A 12041-nucleotide genomic window follows, 5' to 3' on the forward strand; every position below is an offset into this window, starting at 1 on the left:
TTCCTTTTATAATTTCCACCTCTCTTTTGATGTTCTTTTTGTTCATCAATTGTTTTCCTGATTTCCTTTAGTTTTTTATCCATGTTTTCCTTTAGCTCTTTGAGCATATTTAAGACCATCTTTTAAAAAGTCTGTTTCTGATACTTTAATCCTCTCCATTGTGAGGGCCATCTCTTCCTGCTTCTTTGTACGTTTTGTGGTCTTTTGCTGAATCCTGGGCATTTTGATATTTTAATGTGTTATTGCTGGAATTTAGACTTGGAGTCATCTGTTACTTAGACTTGTATCCAGCCAGTTATGACAGAGCTTTCCTTAAATGACAGGAGCTAAACAAACAAAAAAAGAAAACACCTTTCCCAGTCTTTGCAGATTGCCCCGAGGGTACGCTTTCCACACAGGGAGCCAGGAGCTGGTCCACACAAGCAGTTTAGGGAACAGCTCCAGCCAAAGCACAGCCTCCCCGCCCCCGCCCAATACGTCTGCACACCTTGTGCTGGGGCTTCTCCCGTTTGGACAGTTCTGAATGTCCCCTTTCTCCTAGGAAACACTCTTATGGTCCCTGGCACTGCACTGTCTGTTCCAGTCAGCAATTCCGTACCCAGGCAGGGCGTCCTGACCACTCCCCCACAGGTTTCTGCAGGGAACTCAGCAGGCTGCCCTCGACACACAGGGCAGGTTCTGGGGCTCCAGACAGACTGGGCTGGACATACACGCTGCCCCCGGGGACACGGCTGGCTCTGCACCAGCCACGTGCGAGGCAGGGGAACGGCCCATCAGGGCTCCTCGAGACCCTACTTTGTTTTTTGTTTTTTTTCCCAACTCCTCCTCCCACATCAACACCCCCTTTCATCAGTGTGGCACATTCATTGTATTTGGTGAATGCGCCCTGGAGCACCGCCTCACCGCGAGGACCATAGTCTACACTGTAGTTCACACTCTATTCTAGTCCATCCAGGGGGTTATGGCAGGATATATAATGTCCTGCATCTGTCCCTCCAATATCATTCAGGACAACTCCAAGTCCCGAAAACGCTCCATATCATACCTCTTTCTCCCTCTCCCTGCCCTGAGCAATTCCTATGGCCATCTTCTCCACATCAATGATACAATTTCTTCCATTGCTAGAGTCACAATAATTCTATAGTAGAATACAGTAAGTCCACTCCAATCCATAGTATAGTCCTCCATCCTATGGATCCTGGGATGGTGATGTCCATTCCACCTCTAAATGGAGAGGGGGCTTAGATCCCACATGACTTATGGATGTGATTCTCCTGCTTGCAGTTGCAGACACTCTTGGTTCCCTGGTGTGGTGGGTGACCATACTTACCTCCCTGACAGATGACCTGGGTAAGGCCAACAAACTGGAGAGTAGGCGTTGCAACTCTGCTGAGGCTCAGGGCCCAGCTGCCACATGGACAGTCCAGAGATTCAAGTCTCCTGAGCATACACAAACCCCAGCGCCAATCACAGGTTCAGTAAAAGTGACAGAAGACGCATGTATAGAGAAGTCACATCTGAGTCCAACTCCATCACAATCAGGAGCACAAATTCCAAAGTAGGGCCCACTGGCAAGGCAATGAACTCTAGAGCCATCTGTCATGACTGTACCTGTGTGTCTCCGTAGCCCTCAGGAGCACCAGTACCTGGGGTTGTATCTACTTTGGCTGTCTCTGGGGTCCTGCTGAGACATGTGTGTGACCCCTTTGATGATCTTCTGACTCATTTTGAAGTCTCTTAGCTATATAAACTCATTTGTCTTTACCATTTCCCCCTTTTATTCGAGGTCTTTTTCTAGTTGCATCACCAGCTGGTGATGGTAGTCATCCTTCGGCACCAGGGAGGCTCATCCCCAGGAGTCATGTCCCACTCTGGGGGCCTACTGTTTTTTAAAAGGAGGTACAGGGGATTGAATCCAGGACCTCATACACGGGAAGCAGGCGCTCAAGCACTGAGCTACACCTACTTCCCCCTGCCATTTTTAAGTGTCTTTTTCCTGACTTGGCACTTGTCCTGTTAGGCAGTCCTTTAACTTTCCCAGAATATTTGGAAAGCTGTTTCTGCCAGTTCCTGCTGGTTGTTCAAAGCTCCTGTGGGGGGATGGAGCCCTGAAGTGTCCCACTCCACCATCCTGATTACCCATAAACCTTTGCTTCAGGAGAGGACAGGCAGGCTCTCAGGCCCATTTCTGAAGTGTCTGTCGGCACCCTGACTGCACTGATCCTGAGGGTGCAGAAGACGAGGCATCTCCACTTCCTCTCTGACTGTAATTTTCCATTACAAATCTGGATGAAAAGTTATCTGCCCAACACTTGATGTTTTTCTGCTGCTGGGGAGTGAGGGATTATTGTCTCAGGAACTATCTCTTCTCTAAATTCTTTGTGCTTTCCATCAGTTAGTTCAAAGTAGGCCGTGTCCAGGTGAATTATGGGGGCGGACTTTCTCTGCAGACTTGGCTCACGGCTCCTCCCTCGCAGCACTGCGGTCACATGGACCCCTAACGTGCCCCAGGAGCGGGTGCCTTGTCCCTGGTGGGTGGCCCCTAACCATCACCATCTGTTGATGTATTACTCAACAGACGTGTTTTATTTAAACAAACATGGTATTACCTGCGCCGTGCGCTTTGTTGGAGTAAATCAGCCTCAGCACACTCCCTCACGGCTGCGATGCACCCTGTGAGTGCACCCGAGTGGTTTTCAGTCTGTCTGTTGTTAACGCCCTCCAAAACTCACTTCTGCTCTCGTGTCCTCTCATTTCCTTAAAATGAATTCCTGGAAGTGGGACTGCTGGGTCACAGGGAAGGAATGTCGCATGGCTTCTGATAAACACTGTGTCCTCCAGAAAGGCTGAGTGGAAGGAAATGCCAGCCTTCTCCAAAGCAGACACACAGCAGCGCGTCCCCCGCCGCCTGTGGGCGCCCGACCCTATATGCCCACCGAGGGGAGGAACTCTGCTTCTGATGCCACGAAAGTTAAAGTTTAAAAATTTAACTTTGAGGATCATCTTTGAGAATATTGCATGCACACTGAGGGCGAGCTGTGGGCTCGTGGGTGAGCAGGACTTGGGGGTTTCAGATGTGAAACTTGCTTGGACTTAGAGCTCTGCTCTCACCCAGCCTCCGGACCACACTGATTCCCAGTCAGTGCAGTGAGGGGACATATCACTGGCCGGCAACACCGGGTTTTAGCTTCCAGCTCTCCAAAGCTGCCCATCCACTTTGCATCAACAGGCCTATTTTGATAGGCCAGCTGTTAACCAGGTCATTCAGAAAATTCCATCATCATGTAGGCTATCTAGGTCTAAAATGCCCTTTTTTTACTTTTAGATACATAGATCACACAAAATGTTACATTAAAAAATATAAGGAAAAAAAAAAAAAAGAGACCAGTGTTGCCTCTCGCCCTGTCTCAGCCACGGTGGAGAGCTGCACTGTCCCCCTGGCCCTGCCTGAGGCAGTCCGCGTGGGCGCCGTGATGAGGACTCACGGTGCGCCCCAAGTCTGGCAGGTTCCATGTAAACCTGCTGTGCAGCCGCCGCTGCCCGGCACTTCCACCCGTGGCTGGACGCGCCTGAGGTGGGTTCAACGGCCTGGAGCGCGGCTCCTGGGGCGGAGGAGCGTGGCTGGGGGATTCCTCTCCAGAGGGCAGCCCTTCGAGGTCCTCCTCGTCGCCACCGAGGACGGCTTCGAGACCGCGGCAGGGGACTCACCGTCCACGTCTTCCCGCAACGGACGCCACGGGCGTGCAAGGGAGCTGGGCAGGGCCGTGCAGCTGCATTCGGTGCGGTCGTCTGCGCCGATGACTGGAGGGGTGTGTAGGTGGGGCCCCGAAATTTGGGTGGCAAAAAAGGTGTTAGTCCCGAGCAGGGAAAAGAAAAAAAAAAATATATATATACACACACACACACACACACATAAAAAAGAGGTTCCCATACACCCCCTCCCCATCACCCCCCATTTTTTTTTAACACTCCAAAGCATATTGAAAGTCATCGTTTGTTAAACCTCTTTCCCAGGAAAAATGGTTTTAACACACAGAGGCTATTTAAACTTGAAATTGAAGTTGGATATCAAGTAAGTTACAGTTTTAGGAAAGGTATTGCAATTTGCTAAGGCTGCAGATGCAAAAATACCAGAAATGGGTGTATAGAAGGGGGATTTATTGGGGTGAAGGCCTACTGGTTACGAGGCTGCAACAATGTGGCAGTCAAGGCACCCTCGGATGCTCTCACCAAAGGTCGCCTGCTTGTCGGATCCTGGGCTCTGCCGCGTGGCGAGGGAAAACGGCAGCTCCCTGCCGGGGACTCTGCGTCTCCTCCAGATGCTCCAAGCGCGGCCGTGGGCGGCCAAGCTGGTGGCAGGACACGCCTGGTCAGCCTGGGCTGTCCACGGGCCCAGCGCTGCGGTTTCCGTGCCCTGCGCTCCCCGAGCCCTGCCGCCAGCCCCGGGCCCTCCCGGGCCTCTCAGGCTGTCTTCCTGCGGCTGCGGGTGACCCCTCAGGGGGCAGGGTCAGGACGCGGCTCCGATGACTCCAGCAGGGGCAGGACCTAACCTGGGCAGCCTCCCCAGGTACCAGCCCAAGGCCCTAACGCCACCTGGTCCTCGCAGTCGCGGACGCCTGCCACGGGACGGAGCAGCGCCAAGAACACCATCTTTATGGGATTCGCAGAAAATTTCCAACTGTCACGAAAGGACCTAAGAAAGCCATGTTAAACGGGCTGCTTTTCAGGGGGCATTCCTTTGCACTCTGAAGCAGTCCAATTTCCAAAAGATGTGTCTTTTTCCTGTACAAGCTTCTGTCATATCGAGTAACTTGGATGCAGTTGCTTCATCCGTTTTTCAAATCAAGGTGTCCAAGGGCCAGGGAGGGCTTTCTGTCCCCCGCGCGGCCTCCTCTCGGCCCTCCTGGCTCCTGACACGTCAGCAAGGGAAGACTGTTCCGGAACGTGCACCTGACGTAGGCTGGCAGGCCCCTGCACACCCCCGAGCAGTGGATCCGTGGCTTCCACAGCGGGTGGGCTGGGGTGGGCGGGGATGGGCGGGGGCCGCAGCGGCTCGCCGGGCAGCGGTCTCCACAGGGCTCAAGCTCCGCTAACTCTCAGGCCGAGCATCTGCCGAACGACGAACAAGCATGGGCGGGGGGCGGCAAGGGGGGGCTCAGGAGCCAAGTGCCTGCCTGGCGGCGCCAAGGCCCTCCACGCTGGAGTCCTGCGCGCTGCGTCCCACGAGCCCCAAGTGCGAAGCGGCGCGGCAGAGGGTGCCGGGGGAGGCGCCTGCCCGCGCCCGCGCCGCCCGGTCACCGAGCCGGAGGAAGGCGTGTGCTCGCCTGTGGGAACCGCGCGCCCCCAACACAAGGCTGGACCCGGGCTTCGTCACTAAACGCCGCTGAGGGTTCCGCGTGTGTGAGATTCTCAGCTCTTGCCAAGACAAACGCATTTGTCTCGCTCATCAGAGAAGGAAGCCCTGCCCCTGCGTGGACAGAGCCCCAGGCTGAGCCCGGGGATGAGAACCCAGACGCCCTCCCGAGGAGATGCCCAGGGCGGGTGTGGACGTCCCGCGCCAGCGCCCAGGCGCTGCCTCTCCCCGGCCAGCGCTCGGCTTCCACCTCAGAGGCCGTCACTACGCCTTCTGAAGACGGAAAAGTGAGGAAACCAGCATCCCGTCCCGGCGGAGCACAGCCAGAGCTCTCAACGGATGCTTCTGCCTGCAGGTGGGTGACGGCGGCGGCTGTTTCAGGGCAGGGGCAGGCGGGGAGGACTGGGAGCCGCCGAGTGACACCCAATGACCAGGGCCAGAGCGGGGTGAGCAGCCAGATAAACCCTAATGCGACTGGTCACACCTGGAGAAAAAAGTGAACGCTGAGTCCAGATGAAGATTCAAGCGCACAGTCCAGCAGCATTACTCACAGTCACGCTGTGCCACCACCACCACCACCCAGCTCCAGAACGTCCAACAGAAGCACAGCCCCAGATTAGAAATGGCCAAACGTATGCTGACAAGTGACTGGATAAACAAACCGTGGTCTATCTGTACAGCAGACACCAAACTGCAACGAGAAGAACACTGCGACGTGGAAGAATCTCAAACAAGGATACGGAGTAAGAGCAGGTATGCCGCGACTCCCCTTACACCAGCCCCTAGAAGACAAGCTGATGTGCAGGGACCGAAAGCAGAGGTGCTGGCAAGCGCCAGGCCTGGGGGAGGGTGTGGATGCGCCAGAACTTACCTGACTGCCCCTTTCTATATGCGCATTGACCTGTATGTCAATTATGTCTCAATAGCAAAAACAAATAAAAACCAGGGACTACAAACAGCATTAAAAAGGGCCCAGAATTTTGCTCCTCAGCAGCCACGGGGAGGTGGAGGCAGCCCACACCTAGACGTGGCCTGAGCCTCGCCGGAAACGACAGCATGGAGCAATGCGATGGCCCGGCCTCCACAGCCACGCAGTGGACGCTCAGGCAAGGAAATGAAGCGGGTACATTTACCTGAGTCCACGTACACAGTCTCTGCAGAAGGCAAACCCAGCAGCACAAGGCCTGCCAGTGGCTGCCGAGAGCAACACAACCGCCAGCAGCGCCTCGCGCTCGGGTGATGACGCAGCTCTAAATTTACTAAAAAACACTGCCTGGACACACAAGACGGGTGAGTTTACGGTAAGTGAACTGTGCGTCAGCGAGGCTGTGGACGCGGACTTTGGGGGCTGCACTTGTGCCCACTCCCTCCCCCCGCCGGGCAGCAGCCGCTCGTGGAGCTGAGTGAAACTGTCACGGGAACTGCAGAGGGGGGTGGACGTAGCTCAGTGGCTGAGCACCTGCTTCCCAGGCACGGGGTCCTGGGTTCAATCCCCAGTGTCCTAAAAACAACTGAAAAAGCAAAAAAAAAGGAAGTGCAACGAATCAGGGGGCGTGGCCAGGGACGTAGCACTCTCGGGTTGGGCTCGTAACCCCTGCAGACCGGCTTTTCTGGACGCGGAAACCGGGTGCATCGCACAGGCAGAGCGGTCCCCGGATACTTCTTTGTGTGGACAGAATGTGTGGGGCAGAATGTGTGGCGCCTCCTTCTTCCCACCCTTCCGCCGATACCGGGGGCCAGCCTGGCTGTGCTCCTGGTCCCTGTGGCCTGGGGGTCTGGGCTGGGCCCTGAGGCCGCCCTCAGCTCTGCGGGGGCAGCCCCTCTCCCAGCCCAAGTACGCCCTCGAAGGGCTGGGAGGACGAGGCAGCCCCAGCATGGGGCCGTCCCCCCAGGACAGGGCCGGAGGGCGAGGCCGCCCCAGCATGGGGCCGTCCCCCCAGGACAGGGCCGGAGGGCGAGGCCGCCCCAGGGTGGGGCCTGTTGGGTCGTCCCTCTAGGATAGGAGGTCCCCGGTGTGGGGCCATCCCCCCTGGGGCCAGGGGCACCAAGCAGGACTGGCCACGGTCCTGGGGCCCAAATTCTTGAGGCTGGATCACTCTGAGGTTAAATATAAGGGACAATGAGCCGTTTCTAGAAACGCTAAGGCAGCCATGCACACAAAAATTATAAATATTTTTAATTATTAAATTTTCAAATAAAACATAGATGTTAGTATTTGACTGTTGGAAAACACGGTGTCTTTTTCCTTGTGTTCCCGCAAGTACGGTGTGTAGAGACAGGGTCACTTGAAACCAAGTCTTTCAGGCACTTGAGTGATGAAAGGGCTGGGAAGTGACATACAACTTTACTGCTAGTTTTAAGAGAGAAACTGAAGTTAAAAGATTAAATGTTCTGCTTCCAGCACTGCAGGCACCACTGGCTTAAGGAAATGCAGCATCCTCACACACTCACGAAGCACCCGAGGCTCCAGCAGCTTTTAAACGGGGGAGCTCCTCCTCATCGGTGGTGGCGAAGGTTCCAGGCTCCCTTCGGTCTGCTCGCTTTTCGGTGACTTTGGCTTTTCCCTGCAGCGGTCAAGAACTTCCTGCGTGGTGAGCAGGCCAGGCAGGCCCCGGAGCGCAGCTGTGCCTTGGATGGGTGAGCGGTGTCAAGCGAGAGGCGCGGTGCCACCGGCCGGGCTGAGGTGGAGCACAGGCGCGCTCTGGGGACGCGCCGCCACCGTCGTCTGGCTCGTGCCCTCGGGCCGCAGATGGAAGGGCGCGCTGCCCGGCTCCAATGGCAGGGCCGCAGCCCGGCCGGGTGAGGCCACGCCTGGCGCCGCGCTACCCCAGGGCGGTCAGCGGGCGGCCGCCACCGTCCGCAGGTGCCGCAGGAGCCGCTCGCAGTGGGCGGGTGAGCGGTGCTTGTGGGCCACGGCCGCCGCCTCGCGCTCCAGGAGGTCGGGGAACAGGACGCTGCCCTCTGTGAGGACCTCTGCAAAGAGCAGGAGACGGCGCCAGTGCTGTGGAGGCACGTGCCAGCGCCCGCCACCCCCGCCACCCTGTCCCCAGCACGACCTCCAACGGGCTCAGTTAAGGCTGAGGCACCTGCAAGAGCACTTCTGATGCCCCGTGCTGCTGGGTAACGCCTAAGAGCCGTCACAACAGGGAGGACGGCAGTTTACCTCTCCGAGTTGTTGGCCTGTGCGAGGAGGCGTCCCGGGGGTGGGGTGGGGGGCGGAGGCAGGGGGCGGAGGCTGGAAGGAGAGCGGCAAGAGCTGGGTGTGGGGAGCTGGGGCTGCGGGGGGCCCCGGCAGCTGTCAGGACGTGACTGGGCACGTGCAGATGGAGAGAGAAGAGTCAGGGAGAGAAGGCGCCGGGCGGCCCCTGGGGCGGAGGAAACCAGGGGAGAGGCGTCCTGGAAGCAGAGGACCCAGCAGCTCTGCCGAGGGGCACTGAGTCCAGCACTGTGAGCCCTGGCAAGGGCTCGGGGGCTGGCAGTCACTGTGCCCCGGACGGGGTAGAGCGGGATCCGAGAGGCAGAGCGGAGAGGCCGGCGGGCAGCACACGGCAGCCCGGCCTCAGGAACAGGGAGGAGGGCGGGGGGGGAGTGGGCACCGGGGAGCGAGGCCAGGCCGACAGCGCTGCTTTTTAGTGAAGCTGGGAGAAATGCTAGAATGCACGCAGTGGGGAGCACGGCCGGGAAGCCGCCGCCAGGAAGAGGAGCTGCTCCAGGGCAGACCTGCTGGAGAGCAGCAGTGAGGCTGGCGCAGGGGCGAGAGCGGCAAGAGGAGCCACGAGCCTGGGGGACCCCGGACGGCCAGGAGACGGGTGTTTGGCCAGATCATCTGGCTCCAAGGACCAGCTCTCCAGAGGCAGAGGGGCTGCTATCACTTCCAGCAATTTCTGGCTCATTTCCAATTTGTTTCGGGCCACAGGGAGCATCCGGCTGGCTGCCAAACAGGCTCAGCCTCTCGTGCACCCAGACCTTCAGGTGACTGGGTGCTCGGACCCAAGGCAGGGCCCTCGAGTGGGCTCAAGCACCCCCAGGGACGTGAGTCAAGCTACGTCCATCCCTAATCACTCACGGGCACTCCTGCCTTTTTACTGTGCTGAGCACCGACGGTGCTCGAGCGACGGCGAACGGTTCCTCAGGAAGGTGAACCAGACCGCCACACGCCCGGCGCTTCCACGCCTGGTACAGGCCCCAGGAGGCGGGGCGGGGCCTGCGCAGGCCAAGAAGCTGGTGGGGGGGGCATGGGGGCCCCTCAGAGGGGCGCTGAAGTCCCACTGGGAACCCAGGAGTGGGCGCATCACCCCACCCGCCTGCCCATCTGTTATCTGGGAAGTCTCCGAAGTCAACAAGTACCGGGCGTCTGCGTGAGTGACGAGGCACCAGGAGCCTCACCTAAAACCGCGTCCTGGATGGCGGGCTCGGGGTCGTCGAGGTACACCAGGAGCTCCCGGTACAGGTACTGAATGTCGCTCTCGCAGGCAGACTGTCCCCCTCCATCTCGGACACACCTCAGCCAGGTGACCAGGGCGGTGGCGGCCGCGACCCTCACTTCACTGGCCGCGTCGTCCAGACGCTTTAAGAGTTCTGCAAGGAGAGGGCCAGAACCAAGGCTGAGAGGGGCCCGAGCACTGAGGCCTCCGCTCCAGGGACCCTGCACCGGCTCGCCCAAGGCAGGTGCGCAGGCCGCGGGACAGTGCCGCGGAGCCGGGCGCGGGCTGAGGCTCTCCAAGAGCCGTGCAGGCTCGGGCAGCTCTCACCCACTCTGTACCGCCCCTCCCCCGGGAGAGGATGCTGGGGCCTCAAATCCCACCACCCACCGGGCAGCACGGGGGGGGTCAGGCTGCCAGGGAGGTGCAGGGACCAGCCCGCCCACCCGTGACCACGTTCTGCTGGTGACCCTCGTGAGCAGCCTGCGGCCCCAAACGCAAGGCCAAAGGTCTTTCCTGGGGTGAGCGCTCTACGGCTTTACCAAGTGCAGGCTTTTCTCACGCAGGTTCTGGAAAACCTTGGGCACCTACTTGAGCGTCTTTTGGAGAAATCGGCAAACGCACAGAAGGAATCAAGTGGGAAGTGGGCCTGGCAGGCAGATGTGCCCGTGGGGCGCAGGGCTGGGTGCTGCCTGCCTCGCCCCAGCAGTCGGCCCTGGCTTATCGCAAAACAAACGCCCGCGTTTCGGGATGGCCGGGCAGCAGGCAGATGCCCGGGCACCTGCCTCGGCAACAGGCCTCTGGGTGGTGGGGGTTTGGCAGCTGGACATTTGCGGGCCGGGGCACGGCAGCAGAACGAGCCAGCCCGAGGGGGGGCCCGCCCGGCACCGACGCTGCGGAGCAGCCCCGGGCATCGGCCCGCCCAGCCCTCCACGGCTGGAGGACGGGTTCCCTGCTCATCTAGGCTCAGGGGGGGCCAGCACCGGGCGGCCGAGACGGCAGGCGCACAACAGGGGTGAGCTCCGCAGGCCCCTGCCTTCCCCCAAGGTGGTGCCTCGCTCCTCAGATCCAGATGGGAGGTGCCAAAAACTCATCCTTGTGACGGTGGCAGGTCACCGCAGGAGCGTCTGTCGTGGGCAACCCCATGCCCGACGTCTTCCCCCTCCCCACCCAGGTCTGGGCCGGCGGTGCACGGACTCGAGGACCATGAGCGGCTGCAATGAGAAGCCCCTCTGCAGCTGACAGCAGACCCAGGACAGCGGCCCCAGCACGCAGGCCCTGCACTGTTCAGTCTCCATTTTCTTTTAAAGTGACCAAAATCCCAAGTAATTCAGAGTCGGCAAATCACACTTGAACGTGACTGAGCTTGCTCAAGATAATTATAAAGACTGTCAGTGGAAATAAAATGGCTGTTGCTACAAAAAGAAAAAGCAAACAAGAAACCACCTTGAAGCGGGTATGGGAAAGGTGCCCCCAACGGTGGACTTCGTTCAGCGGGGGCTCTCCTGCTCAGCACCCAGCGGGGGCTTTCGACGAGAAAATTCACCCCTGCTCAGTTCTGAAGCCTCTGAGTCACCGTCTCTTCAATAGCGTTCCTCCATTTTTTCCCACGGAGCACAGAAGACCGCGGGCGCCTGGCTGGACCGTCCACACGTCTCGCCTTTCCCTGTGCTGTGCGGAGTGAACCCATGCCACAACGTCCAGGACTCACCCTTCTCCGGCCACATCCCGCCTGGAGTTATCCAACTTAACACTGCTCATTTCCAGGCGTTCTTAGAAAACTTCCTTTAAAAACTACTCAGTATTTATGGCACGCAAAAACCCCTGCAGCCCCGACCTGGTTTCTGAGACGAAGGCCCCATACCCTGACCTCGGCCGGCTGCCCTGCTCTGCAGAGGTGAGCCGGGAACCTCTCCTGTATCGCGTACCTGCTCTCAGGCATTTCCCCAGAATCCCTTGAGAACCACGGGGCTTTTCCACTCGCGTCTCTATTCCTAGCTGCCTCCTGCTTCTCAGCTTGTTTTTTACCGGGTGTTCTTCCCGCTTTCTGTGGTCCTAGACACGGCTCAGGGAGCGCTGCTGCCGGGGCGCGGCCGGCCTCCTCGGGGCTGGGTGCTCAGGCTCTCCTGCGCCCTTCTCTGCAGACTCGCTCCTTTTCAGTGTTTCTTGGCAGCCCCGCCCCCCACCCGGGTTCCGTCCTCTGCGTGGCCCTGAGAGCAGGGGGCACCCCTGGGTGCTGTCCAGCCCGCCTGTGGGCAGGGCCTCGG

The 12041-nt window shown here is 58.8% G+C and overlaps 1 protein-coding gene across 1 annotated transcript in view; it reads right to left on the reverse strand.

Moving 5' to 3' along the window:
* Positions 1-7504: 7504 nt before the first annotated feature.
* DNAAF5 (dynein axonemal assembly factor 5) overlaps positions 7505-12041 on the reverse strand; it is a 47978-nt gene continuing 43441 nt past the window's right edge. Inside the window, exons 12-13 of the mRNA XM_058285673.2 lie at positions 9740-9931; positions 7505-8326 (exon numbers count right to left, since the gene is read on the reverse strand). Coding sequence (XP_058141656.1) covers positions 8190-8326; positions 9740-9931 — 329 coding nt within the window. The 3' untranslated portion in view covers positions 7505-8189. The remainder of the gene's footprint in view (positions 8327-9739; positions 9932-12041) is intronic.

Source organism: Dasypus novemcinctus, chromosome 23 (assembly GCF_030445035.2).
Source record: "Dasypus novemcinctus isolate mDasNov1 chromosome 23, mDasNov1.1.hap2, whole genome shotgun sequence".
Taxonomy (NCBI): Eukaryota; Metazoa; Chordata; class Mammalia; order Cingulata; family Dasypodidae; genus Dasypus; species Dasypus novemcinctus.